The following is a 26,812-nucleotide window of genomic DNA, read 5'->3' as shown; positions in this document are numbered from 1 at the left end:
TTGCTTACATTTATGGGAGATAATGCTGCCCTCTTCTTATTTATGTCACCAGAAAATGAGAACAGGGGCTCGCATGGCACTTTTGTAGCCAGCATTGCAAGGTATTTACATGCCAGATATGCTAAACATTTGTAGGCCCCTTCATGCTTCAACCGCCATTCCAGAGAACATGCTTCCATGCTGATGATGGTCGTTGAAAAAATAATGCGTTAATTAAATTTGTGACTGAACTCCTTGGGGCAGAAATGTACGTCTCCTGCTCTGCTTTATTCACATTCTGCCATATATTTCATGTTATAGCAGCCTTGGATAATGACTCAGCACGTTGTTCCTTTTAAGAACACTTTCGCTGAAGATTTGACAAAATGCAAAGAAGGTACCAATGTGAGATTTCTAAAGATAGCTACAGCACTCAAGCTGAGCTTTAAGAATCTGAAGTGCTGTCCAAAATCTGAAAGGGAGGAGGTGCGGAGCATGCTTTCAGAAGTCTTTAAAAAAGCAACATTCCGATGCAGAAGCTACAGAACCTGAACCACCAAAAAAAGAGAATCAACCTTCTGCTGGTGGCATCTGACTCAGATGATGAAAATGAACATGCGTTGGTCCACACTGCTTTGGATTGTTATCGAGCAGAACCTGTCATCAGCCTGGACGCATGTCCTCTGGAATGGTGGATGAAGCATGAAGAGACATATGAATCCTTAGCGCATCTGGCATGTAAGTATCTTGCGATGCCGACTGCAACAGTACCATGTGAATGCCTGTTCTCACTTTTAGGTGACATTGTGAAAAAGAAGCAGGCAGCATTATCTCCTTCAAATATAAACAAATTTGTTTGTCTGAGTGATTGGTTGAACAAGAAATAGGACTGAGTGGACTTGTAGGCTCTAAAGGTTTACATTGTTTTGTTTTTGAATGCAGTTATTTTTTGTACATAATTCTACATTTGTAAGTTCAACTGCACTACAGTACTTGTATTAGGTGAATTGAAAAATACTATTTATTTTATTTTTGACAGTGCAAATATTTGTAATAAAAAATAAATAAAGTGAGCACTGTACACTTTGTATTCTGCATTGTAACTGAAATCAATATATTTGAAGATATAGAAAACATCCAAAAATATTTAAACGGTATTCTATTATTGTTTAAACAATCCAATTAATCACAATTAATTTTTTTTAAATTGTTTGATCACCCTAGTAAAAAATATTTATTCTACAGCACAGACTTGGTGTTTTCTTGGAGAGCTCTCTCTACAAAACCTGAGTGAATTTTACATTACCTTAAATCCCAGAGGAAACAAATCCTTTAGTTTCTTCAGCAGCATAGGAAATTATCAAGAAAACACAATAGAAAAATAAGGATTTGCCACAACAGATTGGACCAATTATCCATCTAGTCCAGTATCTTGTCACCAGCAATGGTCCTTACCAGATGCTTCAGAAGAAGGTGCAAGAAATCCTATGCTTGCAATCATGGAATAACACGGGTGTGTAGGGACATTTTCTTTCTAACAAAGGTCAGTTAGTGGTTGGCTTATGCCATAAAACATGTAAGTTTATATCCCTAACATTTTTACCTAATGTAACCTGTGGAAACTATTATTCCCTTGTTCAAAAAAAGGTTCACTTGTTTCCTCCGGCCTTGAAGAGAGATACGAGAATTGAGGCAGAAGCCAATGTATTGGAGTGTTCATATTAGATTACATTACTTGATAGGAGTGAGCAGACTGCATTGCATTGTTGTATGTGTCAGTTTAAACAATTCTAGGTTGTAGTGCTATAGCTGTATTGGTCCCAGGAGATTAGAGAGACCAAGGGGATGAGATAATATATTTTATTGGACCAACTATCAATGTCAAATCCTTTTCTGAATCCCACTAGGCCACTGGCCTCAAAACTTTTGACAGTGAGTTCCACAAGTTAATTATGGGGGGGGGGGGAGGAAGGTGAGAGAGAGAGTTTTTCCTTGGATTGGTTTTAATTTGGTTCCTTTTAATTTCATTGGATGCATCTGCGGTCTAGAATTTTGAGAAAGGAAAACTCCAATGTTCCATAAAGTACTTCCCAAATACACCTCCTATTGTGTCCCTTATTATGAGTTATCTCTCAATTACATAGTCTTAATCTTTCCCTCTCTCCTCATGAAACTTTTTCCCTTGCTCGTAATTTAAGTTCATACAAAATATGTAAACAGAGAGAATATGTATGAAGCTTAGAAAATGCTTTTGGATCCTCAGAAGAAGACATTGAAGTGCAAAGTATTCTTTATACGGCCTGATTCAAACTCCACTGAAATCAATGATAAACTTTACATGGAATTTTTTTTTTTACACCCCTGAGCAACACTGCTAGGTCGACCTAAGATTTATGTGTAGACCAGGCTTACATTAGGCCTAAATGTGTCAGCTAACATCTTCCAAACCCTAGCCTAGACAAGGCCACTGTGATTAGGCACTACTGCTCTGAACTCACATATTTTGGGCAAGGCAATAGCCTTGATGCCAAAATGCCCTGGCTTCTGTGGATTTATACTAGTTTAATTGTATGGTAATTCTTTTTTAAAGGAACCACCGATCCAGTGACAACTGTTACAGAAGAGTCAAGAATCTCTCACTGTGCCCAGCTGGAAACCTGCAAATTAAACATGACTTTGCACTATATTAAACAGTTATAGCAGCCCCTCTTTCATCATTAATATATTTAGATTTATAAACACAAACCAAAAAGGAGCTCTAAGTGTCCATGACAATTATTTAAAAGTAAACCCAGATATAAAACCAAGAGCAACCTCCTGCATGTACAGCAGGAACTAATGAAACCTTACAGCAGAAGGAAACAAAGAAGGAAAAAATATACCACCTTCCCTAAAAATACCCCTTGAGCAACATCTTCAGATGAAGCTGGGAAACAAGTTCCAAAGGCCAGGGGGCCCTGAAGAAGCACATCATGCCAGCAGCTGCCTTTTTCTTTTCTATCAAAAGGGTTCCAGCTTGGGAGACTCTGATAACCCCAGCTGTAGCCATATTGCATGAGCTGATGCACGGTTCCACAAGAGGACAAGTCTCAGGCCATGCAGAGCTTTACAGGACTAAACCAATAAGTTACACAATACAACTGGAAACCCACACACTGCATGAAGTTTGCTTGATTTGCCTGCACACTAACTAATACTCCCAATATTTAGCAGATTACCAGGGACCATATTCATCCTCAGCCACGTGCGACTGACTCCTGTAGAATTCAAGAGGAGCTGCACACACGCAGAGTTCAATGGGAGCTACACGCAGACATACCCAACAATACAATATGGTCCATGGGTAACAGAAACCTGCAAGGAATGTCTAGCAATTCCCAGGGGCATTTATCAAAACAAATATCACTAGATCAACAGGCAGTGAAATGGTAATGTTATCAGCATTGCTGCAATGGGTTATTTTTCTCCTATACTTGATCCCTTGTGTTTTTTAACCTGGAGTACAAAAGGTGCCATGTAATAACTTCCATTTTACAATCCAGTTACTATTATTCGGCATATCTGCATTAGGCATGAGTATTATCATTTTAAGGAGTATGTTGACTGGAAAGACACAGTGGTTATTTTTAAAAATGTGTCCTATTTTATATATAATTATACAGCCCCATTACTACAGTATCTGTGACCACCTGGGCATTTGATGCATTTATTCTCATCACCCGTCAGGTAGGGAAGTGCCATTATTGCTGTTTTACAGATGAGGAACTGAAGCACAGTCAAGCTAAGTAACTGCCCAAGATCACATAGGAAGTCTGTGTGGAGCTGGGAACTGAACCTATGTCTCCTTAGTCCCAGTTACTGATCATTGGATCATCTTTCCTCCCAGCGTAACATCTTGGCTGTTTTGATTCTGTACTGGTCAAATAACCACAAGTACTACACAGAGATCTATATCACACACTAACTAATAAAATGTCACATTTAAAATCTTTGTCTGTGTGAGAATACTAAGATCACAAAGTATGGACTTTTTTACTCTCCTTCTGTCTTACAAAAAGTGGCGAAATCAATTCAAATCAAATTAAGTACAAATCTGATTCTGGCTGGGATATTGTCTGCCAAGGTGCAACCCAAAACAGAAATTATCTGGGAGAGTTATAAATCCTAGGGGAAAAAACAAGTTTATTATGGAAACACAGACATAAACTTAGTTAAAGCAGCACTAGCAAACTCTGCTGGAACAATACCATTAAAACAAGAGTTTACCAGAGGAGTCTGGACATTAAAATAGGTCAGTGTAGGTCTGTGAAACAAGCTCAGAAATCCTCAGGCATTCTAGGAGACTGACATGCTCACAAATCTAGTTAAGCGGTGTGGAAAAGAAGCCAGCTGAGAGGGTCTTTTACTACTATTACCATAACTAACCAAAGAACCGTGCCAAGGAAAGGGAGAGGGGGAAAGGCAAGGAGTGGGAAGCTCATATAGAAGCCTGAAATTCACAAGCAGGAGAATGGAAGAAAAAACGTTAAGCAACAGGGCTTCTGACAGCAGCATGGATGCCTTGTAATTAACAAATCAGCATAGTCACAGAGCACACCTTCTTAGCATGAGGGGACGTGAATGTGTTACTGGTACACAAACACGTTGCAAGTAATGGAAGTATTAAAAAAAACTTCTCCTGATGTGATCACAGTTCGCAAGATTGAGGCTTCAGGCCCACCCTCAAACTAACCCATGCATCTGCTAAATAAAAGAACATTGGAGGCTTCTATTGAATCTATCTTGTGCCAGTGAGACAGCTGTGGCACGGTACCTGAGAAATCTCAAGAGCAGAATTCAGTAAAGAAAAATCCACATGGCTAAAGCGATATTAAATTTTCTTAATTTATGTAATGTTCAAATAAAGCTTTTACATTAAGCACTTTGCTTTTTCAAAGCACTGTATGCAACATTTATCAATCCTTATAGGAACAGAAGTAAACAATACCTTCATTTTTAGGAACGGGTAAACTGAGGCAGAAAGCAGCAGTGAGGTGCCTAATATGACAGCAGTGTTGCCTAGTGGATCAGGCACTGACTGACCTCAGTCCTATCCACTGCTCTGCTCCTGGTCTGTGGGGTAAACTTCGCTGAGCCACTTTGACCCTATATGCCTCAGTTTCCCCATCTGTTAAATGGGGATAGTGATACCTCTGAAAAGCACTTTGAAGTCTACTGATGAAGACAGGCAGGTATTATCATCATCATCAGAAATTGGCAGAGCTAGGATTAGAACTCAGCTGTTTGACTCTCATTCTCCCTCATAGGTATAAATCATGTTTGGCTAACATCCTTCCTGACTATGAGCCATTAAAACAATCACAACAGGGTGTGCAACTGCTCAGTAAATAATCAACTTAAGCTCACCTGATAACAGGTTATTTAAACCAAAAGAAGGCTGCAATTATGTGTACACAAGGCCCAAGGCACCTAAATGAAGCAGCCAGATTTTATCAACTGCTCAGCACCCAGCATCTCCCACTACTCACAATGGAAGCTCAGCACTTGAGAAAATCTGGTCATTTTATTTAGGTGCTTATACGGGAGCTGTGTTCTTTTGAAAATGTGGCCCTACTTGTGGGTGCTGAGCACTTAAAGATCTGAACCAAAGTGTCATTTACCATATTTTACAAAAAAAATCACTGGATATAATAGGCTTCCAGGAACATTATTCGCTAGAACATATTATGGGTGTTAATTTTACAGAGTATCCAACCCTAAAGGATATACACAACCTGCGTGACTTTATTTAAACTAAAAAAGCACCAGAGCGCTTCCATAAAAGTTACAAGTTACATCCATGGGTAAAGATGCTTCAGACAATCATCCAAAGCTGACAATGTTTTAAAACAGACAGTTGCATAATTGTGCCTTAACAAACCATAGTGACCCATTTGATTTTAGGCACCCAGCTCTGCTTCCATGTGGATAGCAGCTGGAAGATAAGAGCATGGTAACATTTGCCAGGCTCTGCAGAAATGATTAACGTTCAGGTTACAAAAAACTTTTATTTCTTTATGAGCCATTCAGACAGTTGCAGAGGTAATAAAAGTGAGGCAATTTTAGGCAGCAGCACATATTACGATCCTTCAGCGATCAATACTCACCATAAATGTTTCACCAAATGAGCAGGGAATAAACAAGCTAAGGTGAATGACCCTAAACTTATTTTACTTCTCCTTTAAGGATATGAGTGCTGCTCATCACCTCCTCCTCTTTGGGGTTTGCCCCTTTAGCTTGAGGTGTTTCTTCATTATGCTTTTCAAATTATATTAAAACAAAACTAGAACTACACAGACAGCACTGACTAATGCTGGCCCTAAATTGAATCATATTTTGTTAGACTAAACATATGCTAGGGAACAACCAACAACCCACAGGAGCTTTATCAGTGAGAAAAGGTATGTCTCTTTTTGAGCGCAAAAACACTTCTGAACTATCAAGTCAAACTTTTGTAACCAAAAGCTTACTAGGCTCAACAGAGCTAATAAAACCTTCCATTAGCTGGCTGGCCCTGCAGTGAATTAAGCACAATAGCTCAAAATTTCATTACCAAAGCTCCTATTCAGGAGGATAATCAATCAAATGTACAGTCCCATTGAAGACAATGAGTAATTAGGCTGTGGGATGTGCTGAAGTATCATGCTGAATCAGGGCCCCAATGGAGTTTTGTGTGTCTGAAGAATGTGATTGATAAATGCCTGGAAAAATGGCCAGATTGCACTCTCAGGGCCTCTATTTTGCCTGCTTAGCTCATCTAAAAATTCCAAGTGCAAGAGCAAAACAGGATGGAAACCATACTTCCTTTAGTATAAACCTGCGGGTCAATTCTTATTTCCTGATATTTCATTCCTCCTGTCATCAGAAAGCCGGAAGAGTTGTGCCATCTCCCCAAATGAAGCACTGTGTCACTAATCTTAGAGTCGTCCCCCCCCCCCCACACACACACACACAAACACACACATGGGGGCCAGACTCTCAGCTGTTGTAAATCAGCATAGCTCCATTGACTTCAATGAAGCAATTCTGATTTACACAAGCTGAGGATCTGTCCTGGGATTTTTCAGTTACGTTCCAGTGATGCTGAATTTACTACATATTTAAAACTTCTGTTTTTTGCCCACTACCAATCCATGTGAGTAAAGAAAACCCTTAAAAATAAACAAACCATCGACACCACAATAAGGAGAAATCTTAACATCTTGAGCACTGAATGATGCAGGGTCCTGCATAGAAAATAGGATATGATCATCTAGTAAAACTTTTTGGGGGGGGACCCAGTTGAAGAAAATTGTTGATGCCTGAGACGCAACGGAGCTGGGGATGAGGGGTTCTGGGTGTGGAAGGGGGCTCTGGGCTGGGGGAGGGGGTGCAGGCTCTGGGATGGGGCCAGGGATGAGGGGTTTGAGGTGCAGGAGGGGGCTCCAGGTTTGGGGGGCTCAGGGCTAGGGTAGGGGTGTGGGAAGGGGCCAGAACTCTCAGCTGGAGATGCAGGCTCTGGGGTAGGGCCGGGGTTTGGGGTGCAGGAAGGGCTCTGGGTTTGGGTGGGGGCTCAGGGTTGGGGCTAGGGCTGGGGATTGGGGCACGGACTTACCTCCAGCGGCTCCCTATCAGCAGCACAGCTGGGGTGCAGAGGCAGGCCTGTCCTGGCACCGCGGACCATGGTGCACCCCGGAAGCAGCCAGCAGCAGGTCCGGCTCCTAGGTGGAGGCGTGCAAGTGGCTCCATGCGGCTCACACTCGCAGGCACCACCACTCCCTCCCCCAGAGATGTAGAGCTAGTGCTCAGGGCGGGGGCAGCACATGGAGCCCTGTGGACCCACTGCCTAGAAGCTGGACCCGCCGCTGGCCGCTTTCGGAGCACAGCACAGCGTCGGAACAGGGAGGCACTAGCCTGCCTTAGCTGGACAGCACCACCAATGGGACTTTTAATTTCCCAGTCAGCACTGTGGACCAGAGCCACTAGGGTCCCTGGCTGCCGAGCAAGGTGACCCAGTGCCTTACATGCTGCAACCTAGTACTGGGTCGCAATCCGAACTTTGAAAAACACCGATCTAGTAGAATAGCGTGTACATGCCCCCAAGAAAGTGGAAATAATGTCGCTCAGGCTACCTCTTTTTTACCATTTCCTCACTTTCAGGCACTTCACTTTGCAACCTTGATGTTCACTTAACGCAGTACTTTTTGTATGGAATTTCCTGTTCTAGACCGAGAACGTGGAGCTCTCCGTCAGAAGAAATAAGAACCATGATTAATCTTGCCACATTCATTGCCAATGGTAAAACAGACCCTATCTGTGCCCAGAATAGTACTCTCATTCTCAGGTTCATTCCTTTTAAAAAAAAACCACACATACACACACACACAAACCCCTAAGCTTGCTTGTTAGTGACAGAGATGGAAGAGAAAACAATAATTTATTAAATAATGGGAGGCGCACAAACACTACAGAGATAGGGATCATTATACGTAGGGCCCTACCAACTTCACAGCTGTGAAAAACGTGTAACGGACCGTGAAATATGCTCTTGACTGTGAAATCTGGCTATTGTAGGGGGGTTGCACTATTGCCACCTTTACTTCTGCATTGTCTTCAGAGCTGGGTGGCTGGAGAGTGTAGAATGGCAGCGGTGCCCAGCTCTGAAGGCAGCACCATCACCAGCAGCAGCACAGAAGTGAGGGTGGCATGGTAAGGGAGAGTCATCACTTTTTGCAGGGGGCAGGGCCAACTTTACCTGCAAAGGGTGCTGTGGTCCGGGGGTGGGGTTGGGGGGTGAAGCATGGTCACAGCCAGCCCAAAGTCCCTTTAGCCCCCAAATTCTGGGCCCGGAGTCAGGGAGGCGCAGGCTTGGGAGTGCCTCAGCCAGGGGCTCCTACCTTGCGCCAAGCTCCAGCTGCTAGTCCATGCTGGGCTGGGGAAGGATGGGAATTCCTCTTCCCCTCCACAGGGAGTGTCCGGGGGCCAGGTCAGACCCTCTTCCAGGAACCTCCCCTGGCTGAAGGAAGGACCATGGCTGCTATCTGGGGGTCCAGCTCTGAAGGCAGTGCTTCCGCCAGCAGCAGTGCAGAAGTAAGGGTGGCAATACCTCATCCCTCTACAGTAACCTTGCAACCACTCCGCACAACTCTCTCTTGGGTCAGGACCCCCATGGTTACAACACCGTGAAATTTCAGACTTAAATATCTGAAACCACAAAATTTAAGATTTTTTAAATCCTATGATTGTGAAATTTACCAAAATGGACCATGAATTTGGTAGTGCCCTAATTATAAAGTACCTGGATAGACAGGTTACATCCTTGCATATGCACCTTAACCTATTGCATGGATAAGGGCAGGACTCCCTATGAAATTTCCAAAGACTACGCAGGCATGCACACAATCAATACACTTGGACAGCCTCTTACCAAATCTCATTACAAGATATGGTGTGAAAGCAAAACTTAAAAAAAAAAACTTTTATGAAACTTTCAAAAATCACAATCTTTTAGACAGATCACAAAAAGTCACAGATGTGGCCTCTTTCTGCCAAGTTCTAGGTGTCCGCTTCAAACCTTTATGACACTGGGAGAAATTTTCAAAATCACCTGAAGGGTTTAGGCCAGGGGTAGGCAACCTTTCAGAAGTGGTGTGCCAAGTTCACTGTAATTTAAGGTTTTGCGTGCCGGTAATACATTTTAACGTTTTTAGAAGGTCTCTCTCTATAAATCTATATTATATAAATAAACTATTGTTGTATTTAAAGTAAATAAGGTTTTTAAAATATTTAAGAAGCTTCATTTAAAATAAAATTAAAATGCAGATCTTACCAGTTTAGTGTGATCTTGCCCTCACTTTTCCTTGCTGAGTTTTCCAATGTGGGCTTCAGCAGGGGGTGACTGAAGAGCGCTGGGTCGAGGCGAGGAGCAGAGCCCTGGGCTGGCTGCCAGTATCCCAGGCCGGCAGTGGGCTGAGTGGGGCCGGCGGCCGGAACCCCAGGCCAGCAGCGGGATGAGCCGCTCAGCCCACCGCTGGTTCCGCTCAGTCCGCTGCTGGTCTGGGGTTCCAGCAGGGGTGAAAGTAACTTAAATTTCTTACAGGTACTGTCATATTGCAACCCTCCTCAGGGGGAGGATCTAAGGGGCTGGGGATCTGTGGGTGTGGGGGGAGCACTCAGGGCAGGGGGTTGGGGTGCAGGGGGCTCAGGGCAGGGGGTGGGGATGCGGATGATGCAGGAGTCAGGGCTGGGAGGATGGGTGTGTGGAGGAGTCAGGGTTGGGTAGCATGAGGGGCTCAGGGCAGCGGGTTGGGGTGTGTGTGGAGGGGGGGCAGTCCTGGGGGGGGAAGGGGTTTAGGGTTGGCCTAGGACAGCCGGGTTACCTGGACGGGTCCCTGCCCCACGCTGTTCCTGCCAAGGGAGTTGTGGGCCAGCTGTGTGGGGGCACTGCATCTGCAGGCAAATGGGGGGCGGTGGCAGAAGACCCCCTGGCCTGCCACTCTGTTCCCCTTCCCCCCGAGGGGCCACAGCTGTGCACGCCGCAGGGAAGCACGTGCCTGTAGTGCCCTGGTATCCAGCCACATTGGCGGGAGAGGGGCAGCAGGACAGGCTGGGATGTGGACACCTCTACCGCGCCTCCAGCTGGCCCATTTCACTTGCCTGACTGCCTGCTGCTTAGCCCGGTGCACAGGGTCACCAGTGCCAGCCTGCTGGAAAGTTCCGGCAGCCAGCAGGACCCCAGCTGGGAACGCACCACGTGCCATGCCTCCAGCCGCAGCGGAGTGCCCCAGCATCGGCCAGCTCCGAGCGTACACGCTCCACTTTACTTTCACTTCTAGGTTCCGGCTGCCGGCCCCTTGCCATCCCGGCTAGCAAGGGGCCGGCAGCCGAAACCCCAGAGCAGCGGCGGGCTGAGCGGGGCTGGCGGCCGGGACCCCAGAGCAGCAGAGGGCTGAGCAGTTCAGCCCGCTGCCAGTCTAGAGTTCCGTCCGCCGGCTCCTGCCAGCCGGGGTTCCAGTCGCTGGCCCCGCTCAGCCCACTGCTAGCCTGGGGTTCCTGCCGCTGGCTCCTGCCAGCCGGGGTCTCAGCCACCGGCTCCATTCAGCCTGCTACCGGCCTAGGGTTCCCTTCACCCAGGCCAGCAGCGGGCTGAGCGGGGCCGGAGGCTGGGACCAGCGTGCCATTAAAAATCAGCAGGCGTGCCATAGGTTGCCGACCCCTGGTTTAGGCGCACAACTCCCATTGACTTTAGCTTTTAAATCCTTTTGGTTCTTTAGAAAAATCCAACCCTTACAACTGTTTATATTTAAAACAAAAAAAGTTGCCCGGACTGTTTATTATGGTTAAGGCTTAGATTAGGTCATGGAGGTCTCCATGATATTGGGGCCTCCGTGATATTGGGGGCCCCCGCAGCTGCCCAGCTGCTGCTGGCAGCGGGGGACCCAGCAGCAGCCAAGCCTCTGCGGGTGGCAGGGGACCCTCTCGCAGTACCCAGCAGCTGCAGGTGGTGGGACCCCCGCAACTGACCGGCCACCGCCACTGGCAGCAATCTCTGAGCAGCCCAGCAGCTCCATCACCGCAACCAGCAGCAGCAGAGGGACTCCGGAACTGCTCAGTGGCCATGGGCAGGGGTGCCCCCCCCCAGCTCAGCGGCCACTGCCGCTGGCAGAGGCATCCCCTGCAGCTGCTCAGCTGCTGCCATCAGCTGCCCCCCCAAACCACACACACACACAGCTCCCAGCCACCGCCGGCAGGCAAAGGGACCCCAGAGCTGCACAGCAGCCACGGACGCCCCTCTGCAGCTCCCCAGCATCCGCCACTGGCAGGGGCTCCCCCACAGCTCCCCTGCCGTTGTGGGGGGGGGGCCACAGCTCCCAGACCCACAAGGCTTCAGGGGAACCCTTCCCAGCCACTGGGGTCCCTGCAGCTCCCAGATGCTGCTGGAGGGGCGGGGGGGCAGCAGGTTGCTGGACCCTCCTCTCTCCCCATTTTGTCAGGGATGTTTTTAGTAGAAGTCAGGGACAGGTCACGGCTTCTGTGATTTTTTGTTTATTGCCCACGACCTGTCCATGACTTTTACTAAAAATATCCATGACAAAATCGTAGCCTTAATTATGGTAAAGTGTGACATGCACCCCCCACACACACGCACCCACACACCCTTGCTCAAACTTTAACAGAAAACCAAAAATCACTCCTGGGCTAAGAAGAAATCAGCCAAAATGTTATAAAACCAAGAAAGTTATAAATAGTTGAAAAGACCACTGAGAATGGGCTTCACACTTTCAGCATGCTTTAGGATTGTTCCTGTAAAATGGGCTTCACAGTCAATGCTCTGTAGAGAAGATACCATGAACAACATGCCACTGAGTATTTTCCCTTGAGATTTCTGAGATGTGATAAAGAATCATTATATTTAGAGAGCAGGTGTTTTGGTTTTTTTTTCAATTTGCAGACATTAACCAAGTCTCACAACAACCCTGTGAGGTACAGAAATATCACTCCCATTTCATATATATGACAATTGAGGAAGAAAAGATTGAAAATGCATCTAAGGCTACACAGTGAGTCAGTGTTAGAAATGGAATGATAATTCAGGAGACTCCTGGCTCCCAGTCCAGCACTCAAACCACTAGACCACACCCTTTTTATTTATAAAGAGCAATAAAAAAGAATAAAGATTTAGGGGAAAAGACACAGCTCTGGGCTGAGCAAATCATTTTGGGCAGTAGATCTTGGATTCAGCATCTACCATGAATACCATATGTGCATATGACTGAGAAAGAGCTGAACAGAACTGTTGCTATGAACTAAAATCGGATCTATTTTTGATTTCTTTTCCATCCACACGTGGTATTCCTATTAAACTACTGTCAGCATTTTTCCCCCTTGTGTACAATCTGATTTTTTTTTTCATTCTTTCTGAGAAACCTTTTGCAGAAGACAGGTATCTTGTCAGTCACTAAACAAACCAATTCTAAAAGTCACAGGTTACAGTCAAGTCATCTTCTGAAGAAGGAATTCATGTATACCTTTAGAGATGAAGCACCAAAGTCCCCATACCTTCAACATGAACCCTACTGCACAGCTTTACTCATCTTTATATTGAAGACAATTTGTACTACTGAGAAGGTATATGGATGAGATATGTTTGCAATTTGTGGGATTCTTCCACTTCCCTTCCATGCAATATACACACAGAGGGCACAACAATTGCTAGGGCCCTGATCCTGCAAACATGTATGCACACAATAGTGAGTGCAAAAACATTTGTACCATGGAGACTAGATCACTAGGAAGTAATGGAATCATAAGGAAGGAAGTGTCTCAGCAATGAGCAGAAGGTCATACATTGTCTGGGCACCAGTGACAAATCCGATAACTTCACAACATCTTTATTATTGTTTATAGTATATTATCACCAAGAGGCCCCATCAAGAGGCCCCATTGTGCTAGAGGCTTTATACACACATAACAAGAGTCACTGCTCCAAAGAGTTTACAATCTGAACAGATAAGAAAGGATGGGAAAGAGTATCATCATCTACTTTCTACAGATTAGTATCTGACGCAGAGACATTAATTGACTTGCCTAAGGTCTCACACAAAAGTTTATGGCAGAGCTGGAACCTGGATCCAGATCTCCTGAGTCCCAGTCCAGTATCATAACTGTAAGTCCACCTTTCAACTCAATCAAATACTGCATCCATTCTAGTCTTTTCCCTTAAACAGGAGTGTGACGGGGTGTACCTGGCCCTCCATGGCCCCCTCTGGAGGACCTGCAGTCCTACTACACCCTGCCCAGAAAGGAGCAGCTAAGGTGGGTCTTCCAGGCCTACCTAGAGAGATGCTGCATAGAAGCAGCCAATCAGAGCCCAGCAGGCTCAGATTAAAAGGAGCTGCAAGGCCTGAGCAGGTCAGTTCATGTCTGGGACCAGAGGAGCTCGGAGAGGGTACTGCTTGCTGGTCACAGGAGCTTGAGGGTGACCCAGAAGACAGGTTCTGGTGGCATCTGGCATTTAGAACGGAGGAAAACGATCTGAGAACTTCAGTCCTGAGATAAGGGGTGAAGAGAAAAGGGATACATGGGAAAAGGCCCAGGAAATAGCACAAGTGAACTGCAGGAAGCGGTGCATATGGCTGCTTTTTATAGTGTCCCTGGGTTGTGACCCCGAGTAGTGAGAAGTGACCTATGCCCCAAGAAGGAGACAAGGCTCCTTTAAAGGCCCAAATGAAGGGTGAGATTTACCCAGAGATGGGGCTGAAGACCCTAGTGAGGGAAGGTAGCTTGTCGGACTTTTGCTACCCCTGAGAGGGGTTCACTTTTGACTGTGTGACTTGGCTGGAGGGCTGAGCCACTGAAGACCTACCTAGTGAGGTTGGCAACCTACAGAGGATGCCAGGAGCGGTGGGAGAAAAGGATTGCAGCACCACACCCAACCAACAGAAGGCACTCATGAGGTGAGTGTCATCTGTCACAAAGAGAAAGAACTAATCTGCAATTCAAAATATAATTCATTTTTTGCATCGTATTCATGTAAGAGACCCTGCTACCGTCCTTAATTTATTTCTGCTTCAGTGCTATCTAAAACAAAAGCTTTACGGGAAGTAGTCACAAACCAGAGTTAGGCACTACTCTGCATTGTTCTAGAGGTAACAGTTCTCTTTAGCTCAACTGATCATTAATGGAACGTAAAATTAAATCCATATGAGGTGGCAGCACATCAAAAGACATTAATCTAAAATATGCCTTAGAGGAGTGAAATAAGGCACTAAAGTAAAGAACATTAGATTAATGTATTGTAGGAGGTGCTGAGTGGCTAAGGGCTTTTCTACAGACAGAGCAGCACCAGTTTAACTTACAGTGCAATTTTATACTGAATTAGCTACATCAGTTCAAAAGTGTGGAGAGTAGGTAATAAGGTAATAATTGGAGATATACCAATCTCCTAGAACTGGAAGGGACCTTGAAAGGTCATTGAGTCCAGCCCCCTGCCTTCACTAGCAGGACCAATTTTTGCCCCAGATCCTTAAGCAGCCCCCTCAAGGATTGAACTCACAAAACTGGGTTTAGCAGGCCAATGCTCAAACCACTGAGCTATTCCTCCCCCCCATATACTGACTCATTTCAGTATAAACCAGTTTTATTTCATTTTAGCTTAAATTATTAGACAAGTTTAAGCTAAACCAAAATACAATAACTCTTCACTTAAAGTCGCCCCGGTTAAAGTTGTTTTGTTGTTACGTTGCTAATCAATTAGAGAATGTGCTTGTTTAAAGTTGCACGATGCTCCCTTACAATGTTGTTTGGCAGCCACCTGCTTTGTCCACTGCTTGCAGAAAGAGCAGCCCATTGGAGCTAGCTGGTCGGGGGTTGGAACCAGGGTGGACTGGCAGCCCCCCATCAGCTCCCCTAAGTTCCCTCTGCGGCAGCCACCCAGCAGGGTATCTATTGCCGGGCAGTTCAGGTGTCCCTCCCCTGACTGTCTTGTGCTGCTCCTGCCCTCTGCCTTGGAGCTGCTCCTGGGAGCATCCTGCTTGCTGTGCAAAGGGGGGGCGGGGAAGGGAACAAGGGGTGCTAATGTCAGGGTGTCCCCCTCCCCCCGCTTCTTTACCCCATTTCCACAGAGCGGGGGGGGACGGGGACAACGATGGACATGACAGGGCTCAGGACTGAGGGAGCTTGCTGGCAGCAGCAGCAGCCTCAACTTGCTCATCTACTCAAAAAGGCAATGTACTTAGAGTGGGGTCAGTCTACTTAAAGGGGAAATGCTTGTCTCGCTCTCTCTCACACACGCTGTGTGTGTCTCTGTCTCTCTCTTCCATGCTAAGAACATAAGAACGGCCATACTGGGTCAGACCAAAGGTCCATCCAGCCCAGTATCCTGTCTACCAACAGTGGCCAATCCCAGGTGCCTCAGAGGGAATGAACCTAACAGGTAATTCAAGTGATCTCTCCCCTGCCATCCATCTCCACCCTCTGACAAACAGAGGCTAGGGACACCATTCCTTACCCATCCTGGCTAATAGCCAGGATTAAGTTAATGGATTTAACCTCCATAAATTTATCTAGTTCTCTTTTAAACCCTGTTTTAGTCCTGGCCTTCACAACCTCCTCAGGCAAGGAGTTCCACAGTTGACTGTAAGCCATGTGAAGAACTTCCTTTTATTTGTTTTAAATCTGCTGCCAATTAATTTCATTTGGTGGCCCTTAGTTCTTATATTATGGGAACAAGTAAATAACTTTTCCTTATTCACTTTCTCTACACCACTCATGATTTTATATACCTCTATCATAGCCCCCCTTAGTCTCCTCTTTTCCGAGCTGAAAAGTCCTAGCCTCTTTAATCTCTCCTCATATGGGACCCATCCCAAACCCCTAATCATTTTAGTTGCTCTTCTCTGAACCTTTTCTAATGCCAGTATATCTTTTTTGAGATGAGGAGACCACATCTGTACGCAGGATTCAAGATGTGGGCGTACCATGGATTTATATAACGGCAATAAGATATTTTCCGTCTTATTCTCTATCCCTTTTTAAATGATTCCTAACATCCTATTTGGTTTTTTTGACTGCCGCTGCACACTGCGTGGACATCTTCAGAAAACTATCCACGATGACTCCAAGATCTCTTTCCTGATTAGTTGTAGCTAAATTAGCCCCCATCATATTGTATGTATAGTTGGGGTTATTTTTTCCAATGTGAATTACTTTAAATTTATCCACATTAAATTTAATTTGCCATTCTGTTGCCCAATCACTTAGTTTTGTGAGAACTTTTTGAAGCTGTCTCCCCTCCCTCCATTCCTGCTGCCTTGTAGAGTGTGAGGCTACATTAACAACGTGTTAACCCTTGAGGGCCCAAAGGAGTGCTAGTTCATCATTTAACAGTAAGGCATTCCTTGGGAAATATCCCACCCTCTTCTATCCTCTGACTTCACCACCTCAACCAAGCTTCACAATCATCATTGCTGTGTACAGTATTAAACTGTTTGTTTAAAACTTATACTGTGTATATATAAATAAAATATAGTCTTGTCTGGCAAAAAATTTTTCCCTGGAACCTAACTCCCCTATTTACATTAATTCTTATGGGGAAATTGGATTCACTTAACATCATTTCACTTAAAAGTAGCATTTTTCAGGAAAATATCTAGAGCGTTAAGTCAGGAGTTACTGTAAGTCACTCAAACTGAACTAAGTGTTCACACAGGAATTTGCATCTGTTTAACTAAACCAATATAAGTTTGTAGCTAAGGGGTTATAGCAACCCCTCCCTATTCTAATTGTTCTAATTATACACAATACTTAATGAGAATTCAGAACTGTACCTTTAAGAATACTGACTTCTGCAGCTGCTGTCTCTTTGGCATCTTCTGCAGTAGAAGCTGATGGCAGAACCCAGTGCAGGACCCCAACTACCTCCTTACCATTGTATCATAAGCAGAGAATGGGCAGCAGGAACCCAAAGCCACTTTTCATGCATCAGAACAATCTCTTTGCCACTCTTATTTAAAAAAGAATGCAGTGTAGAGTCAAAACAAATAGCAGTACATGTTCCGGTTTAAAAACCATGAGAGGTTAATTTTTAAAGGCAATCAAAGCTCTCAATAATTAGGACAGTGTCCAGTTATAAGGGTAATGAACGAGTGACAGCTTGTAACATTTGTATCACCTAGCAGATAGCGTTTCTATGGGGAGGGGACTACTATCCTGCATTTTCTCCCCTCTCCATGCAATTTCCATTCAACCTCGCTGAAATGCAATTTTCTATCCTGCTTCTAAACCATGAGTTATGCTTAGTGGTGGGTGTATTTGAAATTAACACCTGATCACATCTGAGAGAAGAGATTGCGGAAAAGAAAATAAAGAGAAAAATGAATTTGATATTTACAGAGATTGGTTGTCACCATATCAAGGGCATCTAACTGAAGTCAGAGTGTGTAAGTACCTTCCTCACCAAAACAAACAAAAAACCACAAGTTCTTCAAGTATGCTGCTGTCTGTAGCTATACGGCCATACTTTATATCAAAAGCTTTTTAGCACTGAGAGATTACAGACATATCAGAAGGCTGGATACAAGACTTGTAACCAATTTTATGGTTGACTACTTTTCTAACATTATTCGCAAACAACTCTGCTTTTCATACATTCATCCCAGTTACCCTGTACCAACCAATTACCGAACAGTTTCAAAATAGATTTTATACTCCAAGTTTATTAATGAGATTTATGTACTGAATAAGCTAATCTTTGCCTTTCCAGGAAACACTGTAATCAAAACAGTTTCATTCAAAAGGTACATCTCCTTCATTTTAACTGTAATTTAACTTGCCATCCATAATGGCACGCGTGGCTCAAAGGAAAACTTTTCTGCTACAGTTTTTAATGTTTTTTCTATCCCACATTTGTAATGTTTACAGGTCTGGAATTTCTATTGATTTTCTTTTTTTTGCTACTTATGTTCCCCCAATGGTTTGACTGGAACTAAAGTTAGCTTCACGGCAGGTTGTCAAAACAAGCTTCATTGTATGTAGCACTTTACTTTGATTATTATTGGGGTGAGGATCCCATCATGGACCAGAACCCCGCCACACTAGGTGCTGTACAAACACAGACAAAAAGATATTCCCTGCCCCAAGCAGCTCACTATCTAAAGTATAAGAGAAGAGATGGATACAGAAACATGGGGGAGTACAAGGAAACAAGGAGACAATATTAGTCAGCCTGAGAAGCAGTGGCTTTAATGCACCCGCAGCCTAACTATTGTCAAGTCTTTTTGTAGGCCGCACAGCAAAGTAGAGTTTTAAGGAGCATTTTGAAGAGATAATGAATTTGTTTACCTTACCATGCTGATATATTTTAGGCCTCAACCTGCGACAGCATCTAAACATGTGCTTAACTTTAGACATATGAGTAGTACCACTGACTTCTACCCACATGCTTAAAGTTAAGCACATACATACGTGCTTTGCTGGATTAAAGTGCTTTGCTGGACTAGGACCGTAGTATATTAGCATCAATCACCAATACAGCTCTGGACAATGTGTTTAAATTCTGTGGCAAATGCAGTGATGAGCCACACCAAGACAGCTATAGGCTGGGTTTGTTGGCTTTTAAACTGCACTACACTAGAGAGATGGGGTAAAATTGTGTTTTAAAATGAGATATACTTGGTCCTTTCCATTTAGATTATAAGCATTTGTGCAGGTCAAGCTCAGATCCTATGAACCTTTCCCTTTGAGAAGGAAATACTTGTGCAACCCACACTAACACAAGTGGCACTTTGTCCTCCTCCAATGGCCATTCCACATATCAAGATTTATGAGTCCACTACAGCCTTCAAACTGGTGGATTAGTGCAGGTAGCAAAGGTTCATGTTTTAGATCTGGAGGCCATAGGTTCAGCTCCCTTACCAACAACCCAGTCCATACAGAGTCATCGCATTACTTTAGGATGTGAATGTGAATTCCTTTTTTTTTTTTTTTTTAAACATGTTTTGATCTGAGAGCTTCCTTTTGTTACAATAGGGGGAAAACTTTAAATCCTCACCCATTAATTTGAAGTCGTATTAGTACACTGTAATTCTAAAGAAACAAAAATATATGAAAACCAGGAAATCAGAGTGGGAGTCCTTTGTGAAGCTTCTGACCCTGAATCCCCACCCACTGTACACCTAATAAGAATATAACTGCATATGATGGTGGAGATTTTTTTCAAAGCAGTGCAGAGAATTTAGCCATACATCTTCCATTAGAAACAACTCAGCTTCACTTATACCCTAAGCTGGGATTTGAATTTGGATGTTCAGAAACAAAATACCAGTGCACTCACTAATCCATTGCACGCAACCTGCCCTCTTACAGCTCGTGCTCAATTTTAAAGAAAGTAAAACAATCTGCTTACCATCTCATCAGTCTCCTTAGAAACCATGTATGCACAAATGGGATCCAACAAGCAGGCTTTGAAGTGCATGGGAAAGAAAGCTATAGTACATATTAAGCAGCTGTATATTATTAATATACTGTCTCAGTGCATCAGAAAATCCTGTACTGATTACAAGAGTTTAATGACTTTCACTAGTTCTTTGAAGGATTTATTTTAATCTTTACATGCAGACACACATATGGTCTGACACAGTCTCTAGGTGTTGGCCTTAAAACACAATTTCCAGAGAGAAAGGAATTTAGAAACACTCCCTGATCATCACTTCCAGAATTAGGAAAAGGGTTGAAGGATCAAAAGAGTAAGACACATCTCCATTATCTCACAGGCTATAATTCAAATCGATGCTGGTATCACACACTATTTTTTTTTTCAGCTTCGGACCAAAGCTCTCTGTGTTTCTAGCTCAAAGCAGTGACCATTTTTTGGATAATTATTCCCTGTTTACAACAGGATGGTGGTATAGTCCAGGGCTTCTCAATCTTCTTCTTTCTGAGCCGCCCGCGCCCCACATGCTATAAAAACTCTATGGCCCACCTGTGCCAAAATAGCTGGTTTTCTGACTATAAAATCCAGGGCAGGTGTTAGGGGGTAGCAAGCAGGGCAATTGCCTGGAGCTCCATACTACAGGCGCCCCTGCAAAGCTACATTGCTCAGACTTCGGCGTCAGCCCCAGGTGGTGGGGGTCAGGGCCCTGGACTTCAGCCTCATGCAGTAGGGCTTCAGCTTTCTGCCCTGGGCCCCAGCGACTGTAACACTGGCCCTGCTTAGAGGCCCCCCGAAACCTGTTCGCGCCCCTTGTGGGCCCCGGACCCCTGGTTGAGAACCACTGGTACAGTCTATGAACAACAAGCAACTAGGGAACATGAAAACAACATTGGCTGCTCAAGAGAAATATGTTTTCTAGAACCTGGGAGGCTAGTTTGCCAGACCTTGGGTAAACTTTATTTACGTATGTGCTAGAACCTTCCAGAGCATTCAGTTATTCAAAATACTATACCAGGGTGCAAGCACATATGCACCTGTCACTAGCACAGACTAGTTACATATATTAGATCTCATCCCGGGCTCTTTAATATACCCAAAATGATGGTACTCCCACATTTATTGAAAATAGACCAATGAACATTGTTAAATAGCAACTTGCACACTTCTTATCACCAAGCTACTTGGTTTTCCCTTTAGTCATTTGCCATACCAGGTCCCATTTTCCATTTGGAAACACAGAAGGAACATAGTGTCTGTGACACTGATGACTTTTAGGAGGTCACAATGCCCCAAGTTTGAATCTATCTTAGAAGCATTATTCCAGGCTGTCTGCAGATTCGGGCACCATTGCACTGCTTTACTCTCAAAGTTCTCTTCACACCCAGAAGATCTAGAAGCTAGGGTCTGAAAGAAAGGATGATCACAACTCCCCAGAAACCTGTTTACATCCCAAGGCTGAAAGAACTCCTGCTTTAAACCATTTACAGCCCTTTCAGTCTCTGTTCAAGATATTTGCACTTCTGCTAACTGCATCTTCCTACTGAAATGGAAGTTTTACTTTTTAAAAAATACTCCTCTTTCAGGTTCTGTAGGATCTGCATATTGTGATATGTACTGAGGCAGATTTAATAGATCCAGGATTTCTTATCATAGCCTTTTTGGTTTTTGACAATTTGCTTTCTTATAAGCTCTGATAGTAAATCCTCACCGGTGGGCCCTTTAAATAAAAGGCTCTTTAAGCTAATTTTGTCTCACTGCCTTTTCAAAGGATAGCACATTTGAGTTTTCCTCTTACATTTTTAACTGGTCTGTACTGCTTCTAATTTCCTGTACTCTATGATGATCTCCCAGTCTTTGCATGTGCACGCATGCACACGCACGCAACACTTGCTATCTTTTTTTTTTCTTTAAGTAACTAGCCATACCAAGTAACCTCCCTAAAATTAGTTTGGGCAGTTTCCCAGAGCAGTAGTTCTCAACCAGAAGTACATGTACCCCTGCGGGTATGCAGAGGTCTTCCTGGAAGTACATTAACTCATCTAGATATTTGCCTAGTTTTACAACAGGCTACATAAAAAGCACTAGTGAAGTCATTACAAACTAAAATTTCATACCGACAGTGACTTGTTTATACTGTTCTATATACTAGACACTGAAATTAAGTACAATATTTATATTCCAATTGATTTATTTTAGAAGTATATGGTAAAAATGAGAGTCAGCAACTTTTCAGTGATAGTGTGCTGTGACACTTTTGTATTTTTATGTCTGATTTTGTAAGCAAGTTGTTTTTCAGTGAAATGAAACGTGGGAGTATGCAGGACAAATCAGACTCCTGAAAGAGGTACCTTACTCTGAAAAGGTTGGGAACCACTGTCCCAGAGGATAGCATCACTAGTATCCCCCTGTTTTATACACATTTTTGTTTCTATCTTTAGGTCTTTTAACATAGTATCATTTAAGATTCATTGCTCCTCTGCTTTGGTACAACCCACATGGGCATGATCTAACACTGTTCATATGAACTCTGTATACTTAAGATAGGAGTTAATAGTAGAAAAACATAAGATCTAGGCTTGAGTGTGAACACTGACTATATGAATAAAATGTATTCTTTCTCTCCAGGATGCTGTCTCTATATAGACATTAATTGCATTTCAATTATACCTAAAAGCTCTATCATGTTTTTTCCCCTCCCATACACACACATATGCTGGGTTTCTGGTTTAAGTCTGGGATCCATTTTCTAAGTAGGTTTGGGAAACATGAAACTAGAATGGAGTGACAGCACTTGCGAGTACTAGGAAGAATGCAGGGACCCCTATATGCACCTCAGTCTATACCTATCCTATTTCATAGAACTAGAAGGAACCTTGAAAGGTCATTGAGTCCAGTCCCCTACCTTTGCAGCAGGACCAAGTAATCTCCCTGACAGATTTTTGCCCCAGATCCCTAAACAACCCCTTGAAGGATTGAACTCACATCCCTCGGTTTAGCAGGCCAATGCTCAAACCACTGAGCTATCCTCATGCACTGCTACAGTCTAGGGACCAAATGGCTGGGCAGCAGTTCTGCAGAAAAGGACCTAGGGGTTACAGTGGATGAGAAGCTGGATATGAGTTGACAGTGTGCCCTTGTAGCCAAGAAGGCTAACAGCATTTTGGGCTGTATAAGTAGGGGCATTGCCAGCAGACTGAGGGATGTGATCATTGCCCTCTATTCGACATTGGTGAGGCCTCATCTGGAGTACTATGTCCAGTTTTGGGCCTCACACTACAAGAAAGATGTGGAAAAATTGGAAAGAGTCCAGCGGAGGGCAACAAAAATGATTAGGGGGCTGGAACACCTGACTTATGAGGAGAGGTTGAGGGAACTGGGATTGTTTAGTCTGCAGAAGAGAAGAATAAAGGGTGATCTGAAAGCTGCTTTTGAGTACCTGAAAGGGGGTTCTAAAGAGGGTGGCTCTAGACTGTTCTCAGTGACACGAGATGACAGAACAAGGAGTAATGGTCTCAAGTTGCAGTGGAGGAGGTTTAGGTTGGATATTAGGAAATACTTTTTCACTAGGAGGGTGGTGAAGCACTGGAATGAGTTACCTAAGGAGGTGGTGGAATCTCCTTCCTTAGAGGTTTTTAAGGTCAGGCTTGACAAAGCCCTGGCTGCGATGACTTAGTTGGGAATTGGTCCTGCTTTGAGAAAGGGGTTGGACTAGATGACCTCCTGAGGTCCCTTCCAACCCTGATATTCTATGATTCTGTACCCAGCAAGCTGCGCTCTCTGGAAGTCAGCCATTTCGTGGGGGAGCTGAGCATCACCTGAACAGCATGCAGTGAGTTCAGCATGCCTACACTTCCCAGCTTGGGTTTTGTAACCTAGTACAGCATGGCCACCTTGCACAGCATTCATTTCAACTGCTGCTTTACCAGACTGCTGATGCACATACCACCAGCTTGGGGGCAGGAGGGCAGGGAGAGGGAATGGTTTTCCCCCATGAAAAGAGCTTTTCTGAAAATGGCAAGATTTTGCAGGATTTCACTAACATTTTTGCAAAACATACATTCCATTCAGGCTCTACTGAAACTGTTTCACCAGGCGTCTTTGTTCTTTTTAAAGATCTGTGCACATGGGCCGCTGCTCTCCAACTGATGCAGGAACACAGCAAGAGGAAGCAACAGGGGGCACTCTCCTGAACCATCGGAGAGCCTGAAGCACAGGACCTTACAGCAGTGAGCACCAGCACACCTCAGTGGCGGTGTAAGAGGAGGTACATCACTGCTTTATTTTGCTGTTTCCAGGTTAATGACTATTTTTAAAAACTTCCATTAGACTGGTGAACTTGTGTGTCACTGCTGAATTCTCGTTTCCTCCTTGCACCAAGGGCCAGAGGAACAGGTCCCTTTGGGAGAAGCCATCTAAGCCCAGCAAGTTCACTCCTTTTTCCCCACCACACAGGGCTGTGGTTGCCTGCCTGGCATCCACCAGTCATCTGGAGAGTAGCAGTTGCTCAGTGAAAACAATGAGGAGTCCCCTTGTCGCACATTAGAGACCAACACATTTATTTGGGCTTTCGTGGACTTATGCCCAAATAAATTTGTTAGTCTCTAAGGTGCCACAAGGATTCCTTGTTGTTTTTGCTGATACAGACTAACACAGCTACCCCTGTGGAAGTTGCTCAGTGGTGGCTGGAGCATCACTTGGTAGGTTTGCAGTTTAGGATTTCTTTTGGGAGTATAAGCAACCACGCTTACGGAGAGTTTAATTTGCATGTTAATTATAAATGTTCCTCCTTCCTGTTTTGGTCTCGAAAGAGTCTGGCATGTGGGACTGCTACTGAGGGAACCTGGCAACTCCAGCTTGTATTATGGTAAGTGGCCACAGCACAATACCAAGTTCTCTTTGCTCCTGTCTTTCTTTTGCTTGCATTTTGGATGGATGGATGGAGATATATATATTTATATTTTACCCCAGACACTCAACAGAAAAGACAGGCTCTGCAGAGATGGATTCTCTCCCAGCTCACTGCCAGTCACTTCTGTGTTACTGAAATGCAGTGAAATTCCATTACTTTTATATTGAATTCTACACACCTATCTATTTTTTCCCCTCAACAACTCTCACAAAGAGCCCAAATTTATTGTGTGCTTTGGTTGGTGCTGGACTTTCTTAAAGAGGGGAAGGATTTAGGAGCTGCTTAATTTAGAGGAGAAGGATAAAGTGACCCCTCACAAAGAACTGTGTGTGAACAGAGCCGACAGGACGAGCTGCAATCATGCAGCTTCAACATTTCTTTCTTTCCACACTGGCAATGCACCAGGATGCAAGGAATGGCTGCAGGCGGAAGCACCGTCAAGGCAGTCTGATCCAGTGGATAGGACACTAGACTGGGACTCTGGAGACCTGAACACTTTCCGGGCTCTGCTAATGACTTGCTGTGTAACCTTGGGCAAGTCATTTCAGCTCACTTGTGCTTGTTTCCTCTCTCTCCCTCACACGCACACACCCCTCCTTTGCCTATTTCGATTATAAGCTCTTTGGGGCAGAGACCCCCCTCCTTACTATATGTCCATACAGTGCTAGCACGATGGGGTCCTGATCTAGACATTGGGGCCTCTACCAGGTTCATTCACCTGCCAGCACTTATATAATTAGATGACAATCTTGATTTCAACATATTGGCTTTTGTTTACCAAAGTAAAGCATGTGAGAATTCCTGTTTTGACTAAAGGAGATTTACACACATTGCTGTCTCCATGCATTAAAAAAAGAAAACCACACACATCATGACCCAAACAAGTTCTATTAACTTACCAGACAGGGTAATTGCAGGAATTGAAATTTACAACATTAAGGCAAAATGGAAAAGTAAGACTCTTACAGATTGAGTATTTTCATTGGCACCTAAGCTGAGAGAGAGAGAGAGAGAGAGAGAGAGAGAGTGTGTGTGTTTGTTTTAATTTTGGCTCTGTAACTGGTTTGTCATTCCTTGCCACATTGTATTTAAGTTTAAACATATGTTCAGCAATAAAATACCTTGAGAAAGTAGAATCTGAAACAAGAGCTTATTAGAAACGAGATGATATTTCTTTTTACAGAGCCAAAAATCCCTCATAAAGCAACTGTGACACTCCAGCCATGCAGAGTCACGTTAATATTTACCCATGTGCTGGATCCAAGGCAATTGCCCTTGGCTGGTCAAGGTCTTGCCAGAAGAGGACTTTTCTAGATGTTCCATTGAGATTAGCAACTTCTATCCTATTGGTTTCTGAGTCCGTCCAGTACAGCTTTTTCCCAATCCAATCACATGCCAGGCCATCCGGAGAAACCAGACCAGAAATAATGACATTCTGCACTACATTCCCAGTTTGGTTCAAGTACGTTTGCTTGATGGCTTCTTCGCTCACGTCTGTCCAGTAAATGATGCCTTGTGAGTACTGAAAGTCAACCGCCGCGGCATCTTCTAAGCCGCTGACCACTATAGTGGACTCTGGCTTCACTCCTCCAGCATCCACCAGTCTGACATCCCGACGATTGGCGAAAAGCAGAAGAGGAGAAGCTATGGAAGGGAAAGGAAATCATATTAATGTTACCAATGCGTGCAATTTTAAAGTTGCAGCTATAAAGCAGAGTGTGTGTATCTCTTCCTTGGACAGTGGGAAGCTGAGAGAAGAAAGACTGAAGTTTCACACCAGGACTAAGCATACACTACCCACAATACCTATGACCTATTTCAATAAACCAGAGTGAAAAGCACAAGATTGGTCAATTAAGGAAAAACAAAGGGGTCCAACTCCATCTATCACAAGACCTCCCAAATAACTAGATTACGTCTGTGTCTGTCTGCTCCTCGCATATCATACATCATGGGCTGAGCCAGGTCCAAACACG

The 26,812-nt window shown here is 44.2% G+C and overlaps 1 protein-coding gene across 3 annotated transcripts in view; it reads right to left on the bottom strand.

Moving 5' to 3' along the window:
* Window positions 1-26,812, bottom strand: part of LRP5 (LDL receptor related protein 5) — a 258,401-nt gene that overhangs the window by 170,600 nt on the left and 60,989 nt on the right. For all 3 annotated transcript variants that reach the window (XM_039538081.1, XM_039538082.1, XM_039538083.1), the window contains exon 2: window positions 26,084-26,480. In XM_039538081.1, the coding sequence (XP_039394015.1) occupies window positions 26,084-26,480 (397 nt within the window). The remainder of the gene's footprint in view (window positions 1-26,083; window positions 26,481-26,812) is intronic.

The sequence above is a fragment of the Mauremys reevesii genome, linkage group 4 (assembly GCF_016161935.1).
Source record: "Mauremys reevesii isolate NIE-2019 linkage group 4, ASM1616193v1, whole genome shotgun sequence".
Classification (NCBI taxonomy): domain Eukaryota; kingdom Metazoa; phylum Chordata; order Testudines; family Geoemydidae; genus Mauremys; species Mauremys reevesii.
The sequence above is the reverse complement of the archived record's forward strand: the minus strand, read 5'-3'. Positions and strand labels throughout refer to the sequence as shown.